Source organism: Chiloscyllium plagiosum, unplaced genomic scaffold (assembly GCF_037043375.1).
Source record: "Chiloscyllium plagiosum isolate Xiang-an unplaced genomic scaffold, Cpla_swu_hap1 HiC_scaffold_3, whole genome shotgun sequence".
Lineage (NCBI taxonomy): Eukaryota > Metazoa > Chordata > Chondrichthyes > Orectolobiformes > Hemiscylliidae > Chiloscyllium > Chiloscyllium plagiosum.
Window position 1 is genome coordinate 75957034 of NW_028270141.1, and position 15352 is coordinate 75972385.

At 38.9% G+C, this 15352-nt stretch overlaps 1 protein-coding gene across 50 annotated transcripts in view; it reads left to right on the forward strand.

Moving 5' to 3' along the window:
* Positions 1-15352, forward strand: part of trdn (triadin) — a 462709-nt gene that overhangs the window by 46883 nt on the left and 400474 nt on the right. For all 50 annotated transcript variants that reach the window (XM_087980725.1, XM_087980732.1, XM_087980853.1 and 47 more), the window contains exon 2: positions 11724-11930. In XM_087980725.1, the coding sequence (XP_087836851.1) occupies positions 11724-11930 (207 nt within the window). The remainder of the gene's footprint in view (positions 1-11723; positions 11931-15352) is intronic.

The following is a 15352-nucleotide window of genomic DNA, read 5'->3' on the forward strand; positions in this document are numbered from 1 at the left end:
GCAACATGACCTCCCAACTCCTGTACTCAATATTCTGATCAATAAAGGAAAGCATACCAAACGCCTTCTTCACTATCCTATCTATCTGCGACTCCACTTTCAAGGAGCTATGAACCTGCACTCCAAGGTCTCTTTGTTCAGCAACACTCCCTAGGACCTTTCCATTAAGTGTATAAGTCCTGCGAAAATTTGTTTTCCAAAATGCAGCATCTCTCATTTATCTGAATTAAACTCCATCTGCCACTTCTCAGTCCATTGGCCCATCTGGTCCAGATCCTGTTGTAATCTGAGGTAACCCTCTTTGCTGACCACTACACCTCCAATTTTGGTGTCATCTGCAAACTTACTAACTGTACCTCTTATGCTCGCCTCCAAATCATTTATGTAAATGATGAAAAGTAGAGGGCCCAGCACCAATCCTTGTGGCACTCCACTGGTCACAGGCCTACAGTCTGAAAAATAACCCTCCACCACCACCCTCTGTCTTCTACCTTTGAGCCAGTTCTGTATCCAAATGGCTAGTTCTCCCTGTATTCCATGAGATCTAACCTTGCTCACGAGTGTCCCATGGAGAACCTTGTCAAACGCCTTACTGAAGTCCATATAGATCACATCTACTGCTCTGCCCTCATCAATCTTCTTTGTTACTTCTTCAAAAAACTCAATCAAGTTTGTGAGACATGATTTCCCACGCACAAAGCCATGTTGACTATCACTAATCAGTCCTTGCCTTTCCAAATACATGTGCATCCTGTCCTTCAGGATTCCCTCCAACAACTGCCCTCCACCGATGTCAGGTTCACTGGTCTATAGTTCCCTGGCTTGTCTTCACCGCCCTTCTTAAACAGTGGCACCACGTTTGCCAACCTCCAGTCTTCCGGCACCTCACCTGTGACTATCGATGATACAAATATCTCAGCAAGAGGCCCAACAATCACTTCTCTAGCTTCCCACAGAGTTCTCGGGTACACCTGATCAGGTCCTGGGGATTTATCCACCTTTAACTGTTTCAAGATATCCAGCACTTTCTCCTCTGTAATCTGGATATTTTGCAAGATGTCACCATCTATTTCCCTACAGTCTATATCTTCCATATCCTTTTCACAGTAAATACTGATGCAAAATATTCATTTTGTATCTCCCCCATTTTCTGTGGCTCCACACAAAGGCCGCCTTGCTGATCTTTGAGGGGCCCTATTCTCTCCCTAGTTACCCTTTTGTCCTTAATATATTTGTAAAATCCCATTGGATTCTCCTTAATTCTATATGTCAAAGCTATCTCATGTCCCTGTTTTGCCCTCCTGATTTCCCTCTTAAGTATACTCCTACTTTCTTTATACTCTTCTAAGGTTTTGCTTGATCTATCCTGTCTATACCTGACATATGCTTTCTTCTTTTTCTTAACCAAACCCTCAATTTCTTTAGGAGAAAGTGAGGACTGCAGATGCTGGAGATCAGAGCTGAAAATGTGTTGCCGGAAAAGTGCAGCAGGTCAGGCAACATCAAAGACTTTTAATCCTTGTAGAGGGAGGAAAAGAGCTTCTTCAAGGAAGGCATCCTTGTAAGAGGATTCGAAGTAGGTTAAAATATTCTAGGAGAAAGTGAGGACTGCAGATGCTGGAGATCAGAGCTGAAAATGTGTTGCTGGAAAAGCGCAGCAGGTCAGGCAGCATCCAAGTTCTTTTAATCCTTGTAGTGGGAGGAAGAGAGCTTCTTCAAGAAGGCATCCTTGTAAGAGGATTCGCAGTAGGTTAAAATCTTCTAGGAGAAAGTGAGGACTGCAGATGCTGGATGGTGCCTGACCTGTTGCGCTTTTCCAGTAACACATTTTCACCTCAATTTCTTTAGTCATCCAGCATTCCCTATACCTACCAGCCTTCCCTTTCACCCTGACAGGAATATACTTTCTCTGGATTCTTGTTATCTCATTTCTGAAGGCTTCCCATTTTCCAGCCGTCCCTTTACCTGCGAACATCTGCCTCCAATCAGCTTTCAAAAGTTCTTGCCTAATACTGTCAAAATTGGCCTTTCTCCAATTTAGAACTTCAACTTTTAGATCTGGTCTATCCTTTTCCATCACTATTTTAAAACGAATAGAATTATGGTCGCTGGTCCCAAAGTGCTCCCCCATTGACACCTCAGACACCTGCCCTGCCTTATTTCCAAAGAGTAGGTCAAGTTTTGTATCTTCTCTAGTAGGTACGTCCACATACTGAATCAGAAAATTGTCTTGTACACACTTAAGAAATTCCTCTCCATCTAAACCTTTAACATTAGGTCCCAGTCGATGTTTGGAAAGTTAAAAGCCCCTACCATAACTACCCTATTATTCTTACAGATAGCTGAGATCTCCTTACAAGTTTGTTTCTCAATTTCCCTCTGACTATTGGGGGGTCTATAATACAATCACAATAAGGTGATCATCCTTTTCTTATTTCTCAGTTCCACCCAAATAACTTCCTTGGATATATTTTCGGGAATATCCTCCCTCAGCACAGCTGTAATGCTATCCCTTATCAAAAATGCCACTCCGCCTCCTCTGTTGCCTCCCTTTCTATCCTTCCTGTAACATTTGTATCCTGGAACATTAAGCTGCCAGTCCTGCCCATCCCTGAGACACGGTTCCGTAATTGCTATGATAGCTCAGTCCCATGTTCCTAACCATGCCCTGAGTTCATCTGCCTTCCCTGTTAGGCCCCTTGCATTGAAATAAATGCAGTTTATTTTATTCGTCCTACCTTGTCCCGGCCTGCCCTGAGTGTTTCACTCACTTCTGTTCTCAGCTGTACCCGTCTCAGATCGATCTCTTTCCTCACTATCTCCCTGGGTCCCACCCCCCCCCCCCCCCCCCCTCCCCCCCCCCCCCCCCCACCTTACTAGTTTAAATCCTCCCAAGCAGTTCTAGCAAATTTCCCTGCCAGTATATTGATGAGAAAGACCAAGGGGCCTGCAGGTAAGTTAAAAACAAAAGTACGTTCTCTATTTGTCCCATAATTTAAGTTACAGTCTCCCATGTTGTGAAATCCATCTTATTCTTTTTGGTCAGACCCTCTAGAAACATTATCTCTGCCACTTATCTGAACATGGCTGATGACTATGGGCCACCTGATCTTTGCCATCCTGATCCATATGTAGGTCAATGACATCTAAATTCCGTTAAAATGACACTTACCTCATTTTGTACTTGATTATTGCTCTGAGTTAAAATAAGCTCCACGGTGACGGGAAATGGAATGAAATTTTTCAATACTAATGACATTGTATGTATGTTTCTGCAGTAATTTTGCATCAAATATATTTCTAAATAATTTCAATCTCTTTGTGCAGACCATAATATCAGAAAGTTTACACTCTATGCCACTTGTTGAAAAGAAAGAAAATCATTAGGAAGAGTAATTGCTGCTGTTTAGCCATTGTAGCTATGGGCAAGATATTAATGAGTTAATGACTGAATATAACAGAGCCACTTGATCACTGTACTGCTGGAAATTTATTGTATAGTAGGAACTCGACATGGACCATTTAATGTTTTTCCTTTATTCCTCTCTACTGAATTTGTTGCCTGATTTCTAAACCAGGACATTTTTATCTTTTTGTTGATATACCTTTCAAAAGCTAAATGGTGTGAAATGGTTTATACAGGAAAGCAATAAAATGATTTATTTCTTTGAAGGACAAGGGAAATGGCTACAGATATGTGAATATTTCAAAGAAACAAAATGGTACTTTTCCTTAGTTCAGAGATTAAATCAGAACTCCTTCATGTTGTTTAATGTCTTGTTTACAGTGTTACAAGTATCTTCAGACATTACAGTAAAAAAATTATTTGTTGTTTGAATTTGCTGGTCTGGCATGCGATGACAAACACAATTAATGGAACTGTTTCAATCATTTATGGACTCAGATTTCATATCTTTTAGTTAGTGTTTCCACGCATGATTCCACTTTAAAATTCTTTACTAAATTCTTTTGAAGCCACAGGACAATGCACAAAGGATTTCAAAACAAAAATTTCAAAGATAAATTCTGACTGCATTACCAGAAAAAAAGAATCAAAGGACCTGCATTTTGAAGCTTTGTTTTGTAGCATTCCCTTCAATGATATCAAATAAAATTCTGCTCAGATCTTTCAATCCATCAATGCAAATCTTTAAATTCAAAAGTTAAAAAAATCTATCTGCATGTGAAGAAATCATTAAGTTATTTCACAGTACTTTCAAATTAGAAACTATGCACATAAAATAAAAATCTGAGTTGAGAGAACAAGAGAAGAAATTTAAAGGTCATAAAGTGCCACAAATCTAAATGATTCCTGTGCTGCCTGCCTCTTTTGCTCTGTCACTTCATTCTTACCCAGTTACTATCCTCCTGAACATTTGGCAGTTGCAGAATGACCATCTCGGAGGATGGGTACTCCAGAAAATTCGCAGCCTTTTGTAAACTCTACAATGAGTCCAATAGCTCCAAAAATTCAGAAATTGTGAGGCTGAGTTCAAACAATTTTAAAGCATCTCTTGCAAATGTGATTACTCAGGATAAAGGAAACCTTTTAGAATTCCCGTTTAGGACAGGATATTGCAGCTAATGGATCTCAGTGAACATTTCATTTTGTGTATTTATCTGTATATCTATGTGTGTTTATTATCCTTCGATATTAGTATTGTTTATGAAGATAAGATTTTTATTAAACACTATTCTTTTAAATTTGATAAACTCTGCAAAGTTGATTTTTAGTTTTATTTCTTAAATTTCAATCATTATTCTAATTATTTCTATATTCTTATTTATTGTTAATTAGTACTAAAACACAACTTACAACCAATTCCCACTTGATCCAAACTCCTGTTTAATTACTGTATTTAACAGGAGAAAATGAGGACTGCAGATGTTGGAAATCAGAGTCGAAAAATGTGGTACTGGTAAAGCACAGCAGGTCAGGCAGCATCTGAAGAGCAGCAGAGTCACTGTCTCAGGCATAAGCCCTTCATTTCCAGTGCCACACTTTTCGACTACTGTATTTAGCAGATTGAATTAACTCTCACCAAGCTCTGTGCTTATAGATTTACCACTAAATGTTGGCGGTATTGGTTCCTATAGCTCTAATCACAACCTTTATGAGAGGCTGCTTGAGCTCATAACCTCAGCCAAAAGACAATCCTTTAAAAGTAATCTGGAATGAACGTATGTTTATCCGCAGCAATGTGACACTTCACAATTAGTGTGTCCTCCATGGATGAACACCCCATCCCCCACCCTATTTAGTGTGCACATTTCTGTGGCATGTTCCTTAATTATTGTAATAAATACCCTGAAGTTGTGGAAATTGTTTTAAGGCAGATCCTAAATCCCAGTGAATATCAAGTAAAGAACATTTCAGTTGAACCTCAGATCCGCAATTTGTTTCTTCCACACTTTCACTCCTTTCTTATGCTCGCTGGTTTAGCAATTGTACTCTGCTGTATCTTACGAATAAGCTTTCATAGATAGTAGTTGCCAATATTGGAATGATAATTGAGAATGTGGTGAAGTACTTGGGCAAAGTCGCTTGGCTCTATCCTCCTCTTGGGCACTTGCAACAGCAGGGAAAGAACATCATTTTAATGCTTGCACGGATGTATCTCTTAAAACCACTGTGCATAAATGGGAATAAGAGTTAGAAAGAGTGAATCAATAAAAAAGAACCTTAGCAATGAAAATACAAGCTATCACCCATGAACTTGCTGAGGCCATATTTCTGGCTTTCCAATTATTTACTGACTCAGAATGTTGATAATTTCCTTCTAAGGAGAAAGAGTGACTCCTCTACTGTCGAAAAGCACGGCCTCCTGTTAAGTGTACCCTTTTCCCTGAAAGCCATGTTTGTAAGAGATGATGACCACAATGATATGTCAAGATCATCAGCCATTTCTTTAAGACTGTGAGTACCTGGCTGACAGTGAACCTTGAGCTGGCATCAAACTCGATACTTGATATTTTGAGGTAAAAGAGACAGAATAGTGCAGCTGGACATGAGAGAAAAAGAAATAAGACTGTGTGTGATAACAGTTTCCTAGGTTCATGTGTTCTCCTTCTCTGATCATGCACTATATAAATAACAAAAATAAATAAAGATGCTTGGCTGGGTAATCTGTTGTTCGCTACTAGTTACCATAGTAGTCTTAAGTAGGGCAGAAAATTTTACCTTACATGCATTTCATTTTCAGTCTGCAGGTGAGGCTTCATTGAAACACTATTATCATCAACCTCTTCTGTCTGTACACTTGGTTACTGTTGATCAGTCTCTAGTTGTGGGAGTGCTTGCAGCTTGAACACCAAAGCCTTAACACAAAATAAAGCTATTTGAACACCAACTATTTTTAACCTGAAAACTAAAGTATGACTTTAGGTGTTGCCTAAGGGTAAATTTAAGAAACACAATTTTATAAATGACATAAGGTTAAGGTTCTTAGAGATATATAGATTTGTTGGAATATAATTTAGACTTTACACAATGTGTATAGGAGAAGAGGTGGCCTAAAATTAGAATTAGGTTTTATTGTCATGTGTACTCATGTACAGGGATACAAGAGTATGGTGAAAAGTGTACAATGTCGCCATTCCTGATGCCATCTTAAGTACAAAGGTATCTGGGTACAAAATCTTAGGCACAAAGTTAAAAAATAAAGAAATAAGTTACATGTCAGGTTTTTCACTCATTCACAGTAATTTTGAAGGAAATGCACAAAAACTGAAGAGAATTATGTACAAATGCTGATTGCACTGTAAAATCATTTGCATCTTCCCATATTCGTCAGATATCATATATAATAGGTTTTCCCTGTCCCAAACTACTGCATTCTATCTAAACCTTAATGTAATAAAACACAAAGAATAAGATTTTCTGATCAACAGCAAAGGAACTGTGCTTCCTCCTGACCTGAAAGGAAGATGTCCTTAGAGAATAAACAATTTCTGGGACGTGGACTTCCCCTTTCCTGAAAGCTGTTTGAATCTGGCATCAAGTCAAAGCAAACTCCAAAAACTCAGCAAAAGTGACGTCACCAAGTACACAAAGCAGTCAATCACCTTGAATTACTCTCACAGGCAGCAAAACAGAAGGTTAAAACTTCTATCCTCCCTTTTAATTTATACTTTCAGAGAGTGAAATAAATGATTTTGATTGGATTAATATAAAAGCTAAAATATAATTTGCGGACTTTAAAAGAAGTTTTAATGCATGAAATTAGGATTCTAAAATTTAAAATTAGCTTTCTTGGCTCAGTGGCCGGGGCGGGGGCGTGGTGGGGTGGGGGCTGATTAGCTACCTATATGAAGTTTGTAGATAATTAAAATTCCTGTTATAACTCATTCAACAAGGTGTAGTTTCTTCAGGAGCTTCTATAATGAGACTATCAGTATAAAAGTGAAAGTTTTTGTCACTTCATAAGTCATTTAAGGATTTCAGTCCAAGGGACTGGAACTCTCTGCAGGAGTGTCAAATCATTGATGGGAACTCTGGATGTCTAAGTTTTTCTGTGCACTTGCAGACTATTGAAGGTTCTGCCAGTTGAGTAATGGTAATGCAAGTTGACAATAGTTTTGTCATTACTGCTGCCAAATTTGGACCATTAATTTAAAGAATTATTTACCTCAGAATTTGTGCTGAAAATCAGGCATAATTGTATTGAATGATGGAATGGCTGAGGGGTTGACTCACTCAGTTCTGCTCCTATGTTCCCAAGTGAAATATTGCATTTGCACATTGCCTTTCACAACCTCAGGATCTCCCAAGTTCACTTGCATCAAGTAGGTACCTTTTCAGTCAAGTTGCTATTGTTTTACAGCAAATGGGGAGATGAGGCCATAGTAATATTAATCCAGGGCTATTAATCCAGAGATGAAAAATGTGGTGCTGGAAAAACACAGCAGGCCAGGCAGCATCCGAGGACTTATGCCCGAACGTTGATTCTCCTGCTCCTCGGACGCTGCCTGGCCTGCTGTGTTTTTCCAGCACCACATTTTTCATCTCTGGTACTCCAGAATCTGCAGTCCTCACTTTCTCCTATTAATCCAGAGACCCAGATAATGTTCTGGGGACCAGGGATTGAATCCTGACACAGTAGATGGTGGATTTTAGATTTATTAAAAAAAAATCTGGAATAAGAGCCTAATGATGACCATAAATCCATTGTGGATTGTTGGGGAAAAACCCATCTGGTTCACTCATGCCCATTAAGGAAGGAAACTGACATATTTACCTGGTCTGGCTTACATGTGACTCCAGACCCACAGCAATGTGGTTGATTTTAACCACCCTCTGGGCAATCAGAGAGGGGCACAAATGCTGCCTGGCCTGTGAAGCCTCATTCTGTGAATGAACAAATAAATAAAATGTGGTAGCCAATTAGTACACAGCAAGCTCCACAAATACCAGTTGAATAATTGTTGTTTTGTTATACTGATTGAGGTATAAATATTAATCCAGAATCTACGGAAACATGTGTCTGAAATAAGGCCAAGGGATTGTTCAAAGGATCTTCTCCATCTGACAGAGCAGGTGGAGAATTGGTTTAATGACCAATCCAAAAGACTACACTTGTAATAGTGCAATGTTCATTTGATATTGCACTAAATTATCAGCCTAAATATTTTTGCTTGGTGCTCTGGAATGGACCTAAACTCAAAACTACTTAATTGGGGATAAAAGTAGAGAACATTGGCTGCTTCTTCTGTTTATGCCTTGTTTGAACATTGTACCCCATTGGGAGTCTGGGTTGATGACATCAAAAATCATTCCATGCATTGAAAATATTTGCTTTTTCATAGAATCCCTACAATGTGGAAACAGGCCATTTGGCCCAACAAGTCCACACCAACACTCCGAAGAGTAACCCACCCATTCCCCCACCCTATTACTTTACATTTTCCCTGACTAATGCACCTAATCTACACATCCCTGAACACTATGGGCAATATACCATGACCAATGTACCTAACCTGCATATCTTTAGATTGTGGGAGGAAACCAACACACCTGGAAGAAATCCATGCGGACACAGGGAGAATATGCAAACTCCACACAGACAGTCGCCTGAGGCTGGAATTGAACCCAGACTCCTGGCACTGTGTGGCAATGGTGCTAACCACTGTGCCAGCCTGTTGTTTTAAACATTGGAAAGAAAGTGTTGGAGAATTGAGCCCAATTGAACAGAGACCACACAAGTGCAGAAAGGGTGAAATTGACAAGCTGTTTATTACAAGTGATATCGCTGGAAGAAAAATTGACTAGGCTGACACAGAACTGAGAGTCTGTACAGGTAGATCAAGGGTTCTCTTCCCTGAGCAGTGGGCACAGGCAGTTTTTATCAGGAAACAGTAATGTGGTATGAATTACAGTACAATCAAGAGTAAAACACAATCAATGGGAGGACAATCAGCCATCCAGTAGCAGCAATCAGTCCATGATTGAGTTAAGAGATTCCGTCCTCTGTGAGAGTAGGTGCTAATGTTTCTCATCCAGGGTTTCCATTGTGGTTAGTGCAAGCAAGGTACTTTGGTGCCTTTCAGTCTGAGCATCGTTTGTGCAGTTCCAGTATGTATGAGGAGTGAGGCTGCCTTTAGGGCTTAGAATTATAGAGTCATAGAGATATACAGCAGTGAAATAGACCTTTGGCCCAAATTGTCCATGTCGACTAGATATCCCAACCCAATCTAGTCCCACCTGCCAGCACCTGGCCCATATCCCTCCAAACCCTTCCTATTCATATACCTACACAGATGCCTTTTAAATGTTGCAATTATACTAGCCTCCACCACTTCCTCTGGCAGCTTATTCCATTCATGTACAACCCTCTGAGTGAAAATGTTACCTCTTAGGAGTCTTTTACATCTTTCCCCTCTCACCCTAAACCTATGCCCTCTAGTTCTGGACTCCCCCACTCCAGGGAAATGATTTTGTTTATTTATCCTATCCATGCCCCTCATGATCTTATAAACCTCTATAAGGTTACCCCTCAGCCTCCGACGATCCAGGGAAAACAATCCTAGCCTATTCAACTTCTCTCTATAGCTCAAATCCTCCAACCCTGGCAACATTCTTGTAAATCTTTTCTGAACCCTTTCAAGTTTCACAATATCTTTCTGGTAGGAAGGAGACCAGAATTGCACGGAATATTCCAACAGTGGCCTAAACAATGTCCTGTACAGCTGCAACATGATCTCCCAACTCCTGTACTCAATACTCTGACCAACAAAAAAAAGTATACCAAATGCCTTCTTCACTACCCTATCTACCTGTGACTCCACTTTCAAGAGGCTATGAATCTGCACTCCAAGGTCTCTTTGTTCAGCAACACTCCTAGGACCTTACCATTAAGTGTAAATGTCCTGCTGAGATTTGCTTTTCCAAAATGCAGCACCTCGTATTTATCTAAATTAAACTCCATCTGCCACTTCTCAGCCCATCGGCCCATCTGATCAAGATCCCATCGTGATCTGAGGTAACATTCTTCGCTGTCCACTACACCTCCAATTTTGGTGTCATCAGAAAATTTACTAACTATATATCTTATTCTCACATCCAAATCATTTATATAAATGACAAAAAGTAGTGGACCCATCATCGATCCTTGTGGCACTCCACTGGACACAAGCCTTCAGTCTGAAAAACAACCCTCCACCACCACACTCAGTCTTCTACCTTTAAGCCAGTTCAGTATCCAAATGGCGAGTTCTCCCTGTATTCCATGAGATCTAACCTTGCTCACCAGTGTCTCATGGGGAACCTTGCCGAACGTCGTACTGAAGTCCATATAGATCACATCTACTGCTCTGCCCTCATCAATCTTCTTTGTAACTTCTTCAAAAAACTCAATCAAGTTTGTGAGACATGAATTCCCACGCATAAAGCCACGTTGACTATCCCAAATCAGTCCTTGCCTTTCCAAATACATGTACATTCTGTCCCTCAGGATTCCCTCCAAAACTTGCCCTCCACTGATGTCAGGCTCACTGGTCTATAGTTCCCTGGCTTGTTCTTACCACCTTTCTTAAACAGTGGCACCACATTACCCAACCTCTAGTCTTCCAGCACCTCACCTGTGACTATCGATGATACAAATACCTCAGTAAGAGGCCCAGAAATCACTTCTTTACCTTCCCTCAGAGTTTTAGGGTATGCCTGATCAGGTCCTGGGGATTTATCCACTGTAATGCTTTTCAAGACATCTCGTACTTCCTCCTCTGTAATATGGACATTTTTCAAGATGTCACCATCTATTTCCCTATATTCTATATTTTCCATGTCTTTTTCCACAGTAAATACTGATGCAAAATACTCATTTAGTATCTCCCCCATCTCCTGTAGCAAAACACAAAGGCCGCCTTGCTGATCTTTGAAAGGCCCTATTCTCTCCCTTTGGGAGCAGTTGTGCTTACTGAGGGCTAAGACGTCTATTGTCAGGCTGTCTCAGGAAGTGGCTTGTGTCATCTTTTGTTTGCTGCCTTGTGTCTAAGTTAGCCTGTTTGGTCAAGACCGAGGCACTCTGGGTAGTTTCTGTTGTGGCTTAGGCAGACATGGTTCCTTATGTTCTTTGTGGCCATGCTGCCACAGAAAGAATCCAGTGTTTTGAAAAAAATATCTATTGTCCAATAAGACAGAAATTGCTGTCAACTTTGTCCATTTCTTGCAATTTTCCTTTTTGAAAATATTAAATTCTAATCTTATTCATACATTAATTTTACAGGTTACCCAGCAACCACCACCACATTTGATAACAAGAATGGAACTGTCCCAAAACCTCTGGCAAAGGTATCAAAGAAATCTGTCTCTGATGAGCTTGCTACAACTTTCAGCTCTCCAGCAGCATGGCTCCTAGTTGTGGCTTTGATTGTAACCTGGTCAGCCGTGGCCATTGTGATGTTTGACTTGATGGACTACAAGAGCTTTATTGGTATGTAATAATATCCAAGAAAAAATATAATTTTTACTGATAAGCTAGACAAATATTGAAGTTCAAATGTTATTGCATATTATTATGAATATAGATTAAATGTTTTTAAATCCTTTAAACATTGTTCAAGATGGTGGATAAATTTTGATTTATTATGGAGATGATGACTTTGAATTAGCTGGTTGCTTAGAATTGTCTCTGTAGCACCAACTACATTGAACTTATTCAGACAGTACAGTATTTCCATTCTTGAATTGAGATGAATATTTGCAATACTATAGAAAAGATTACAAGACGTTTATTGAAGTGAATATTTCAATTCCATTGTCATGATGATAACTCTCACCTGCTAACAACCCAGACTAAGAATCAGATCAGCTCCAGATACAATTTTTCAAATATAAAGTAATGATTAAGATTCAACATATAATTTATGGTGTGCACTTTCTACAAAAACTTAAAAATGTAATATCAGCCCTTTCCTTCATTGAAAGTACTTGAAATAGTTTATTTCTTGAAAAGAACACACCAAAATGGAAGTAACAAAATTTATACATCAGATATTGTTTCACTAGTTTGCGAATGCAATGGCAGAAATATTCTTTTACTCAACACATAAAAAGCATCAGGTGTGAATATTTATTTGTAATAAATCAAATAATCAAATTAGAAAAATGCTTATTTTGTGCTTGGTGGATTATGATTCAAAATGATATATTTTTAACTGAAGATTTTGAAAAATAGTCTTGACATTTTTAAAATGCAGGTATTAACACCACAAATCGTTTTGTTATGAAATGTTATGATAAAATAAATGATTTTTGCTTCTATATTATAACTATTTCCTGGTTTGAGAGGACAGCTTCTGAAACTTAAATTTTCAGTGACATCAACAACAACTTGTATTTATATAAAGTCTTCAATGTAACACAACACTTCACAGGAGGATTATGACACAGTATATTGTGCTGGACCACATGGAAAGGATTTTAGGGCAGATGATCAACAGTCCAATCAAGGAGATAGGTGTTCAGGAGTTTCTAAAAGAAGGAAATCGAGGTTGAGATTAAGCAAGATATTGTGCAGTTCAGCAGGAATGTGAGACCACTAGCACTCGCACTGCCAGTGCAATCTGAGTCTTATCCTCAGGACACACTGTCAGCTATCCCATTCGCTATTAATTTCAGTGCAGGGCAATAAACCCAGACGTACTCGCAGCTCATTTAATTTATTATTAGCATGATAGCATCGTGTTGCCATGCATTACATTTCAAAGCTATTTTGTGGAAGGGGAGAGAAATTACTTGGTGACAAACTATTTTCACGAGAAATAATCTACAATAGTTAACATTTTTTATTAGAGAACTAAGATAGATATTGAACTGTATTTTTGCCCATATTCTGGGTACAAAATAGACACTAACAAGTTTAATTTTGCATTGTGTTTTCCTGTATCTGTGGAATTATGCTCAGCACCTTATTGGTTTGGCATTTGTTATGCATCTCTGATGGCGACCTGTAAAAAAAATTAGTTAAAACTTAGTCAGGATCTTTTTCCTGAATCAGGAGACTTTTGTGAAGTGGTTGGCACTGTATGCTTTAAATATCACCTTCTAAATCTGACACAGCAAATCACAATAGGAACTGGCTAAAAGCAAATTACTGCGGATGCTGGAATCTGAAACCAAAAGAGAACTTGCTGGAAAATCTCAGCAGGTCTGGCAGCATCTGTAAGGAGAGAAAAGAGCTGATGTTTCGAGTCTAACTGACCCTTTGTCAAAGCAATAGGAACTGTATGCCCTTACAGACATTATTTAAGTGAATTCTCACCTTCATTAAAATAAGTCACTTCTTAATCACAATTCAATCACTGGTGGTTTTGACTAGTTTTTAGTCATGTAATTCTTTTAAAGAGAATGTTTTTGGAGATTTTGAGCTCATTCCAGGACTTGCTTGGTGAACATTAACACGTTGCTGACTCATTCTCAATGCTTTAGATCAGGAGGAAGATCAGCAGGATCATAAGAACCTTACAAGTGTTGGTCCTATTCTCACTACCACTATTCTAGTTCCTTCTTCTTTTATACCATCAGATCCTTCTTTCACATTACTGTACATATCTCTGTACATAGAAAAGGGACCTGAGGGGTAACCTTTTCACACAGAGGATGGTTGGTGTGTGGAAGGAACTGCCAGAGGAAGTGGTAGATGCAGGTACAGTTACAAAATTTAAAAGACATTTGGATAAGTACATGAATAAGAAAGGTTTAGAGGGATATGGACCAAGTGAGTGCAAGAGGAGCTAGTTTAGTTTGGGACAATTGGCAAGCATTAACGAGTTGGACTGAAGGGTCTGTTTCTATGCTATATGACTCCATGACTCTATCAGAGCAAAACCTACAAGATGGTGAGTAGTCTAATTTATGTATATTGAGGACACATTAGAAAGACCCTGAAAGGCTCAGTTTGTAACAATAAACTGTGTTTATATAATAAATACAACTTTCTGCAAAATTGAAACACACAATACAAAATGAGTTAGATTAGCCATACAAGTGGACAAAATTTAACGCATATGAGTGTAAAATGCGGCATATGTGAAGAAAACATAGATGACATGTTTTCTTGAAGCAGTGCTGAAAATACCTGAGGATTTACCTAAAAGAAATATAGAAGACTTAGTACATCCAATGTTAAATAGATCTGACCAATCCAGAGGGCCAACCACATTCACTAACCTGTCTATATTTACATGATCTGCAAACTTTGCATTCTTTCCACATGTAAGTTAGAAATAATACTGGTGCCTGCACCAAGTTCTGAGTGTCACATTCAGTACATTCTGCTGCCTACACCTTAACTTGCATCAAAATCCATTCACCTTTCACTTCTGTATATTGGGTTCCAGTCAACCAAATTATTGTTTTGATAAATCTCATTCTTCTTTTTATGTCTCTCCATGACTTAGTCCCTCCTAAGTCTGTAATCTCCTCCAACTCAACGACTCTCCAAGATGCCTGTATTTGCATATTTCTGGTCCATTGTGCATTTCCAACCATAATTGCTCCACTACTGGTGTCCTTGCCTTCATTTGCCTAGCTCCTATGTTCTGGAATTGCCTTCATATCCAGTGTGCCTCACTACCTTGTCTTTCCTCCTTTAAGCTACTTATGAAGCCACCACTTTGAGTAAAAGTGTTTGGTCATCTGACCTAATATCGTTTTTTTTTGACTTAGTGTCATACTTTGTGATGTTTCTGTGGGCTGTCTTGGGAGGTTTCATTATTTTAAAGGTTCCGTATTAATAAAAATTGTTTTTATTGTTTCTCCTACTCTGCCCATTATTTTTAAAGTATTATTTGTTTCTTGCCCTTTTCAGGATTTAATCTGAGTAACTACAACCTTAAATTTAATTCATTGCCT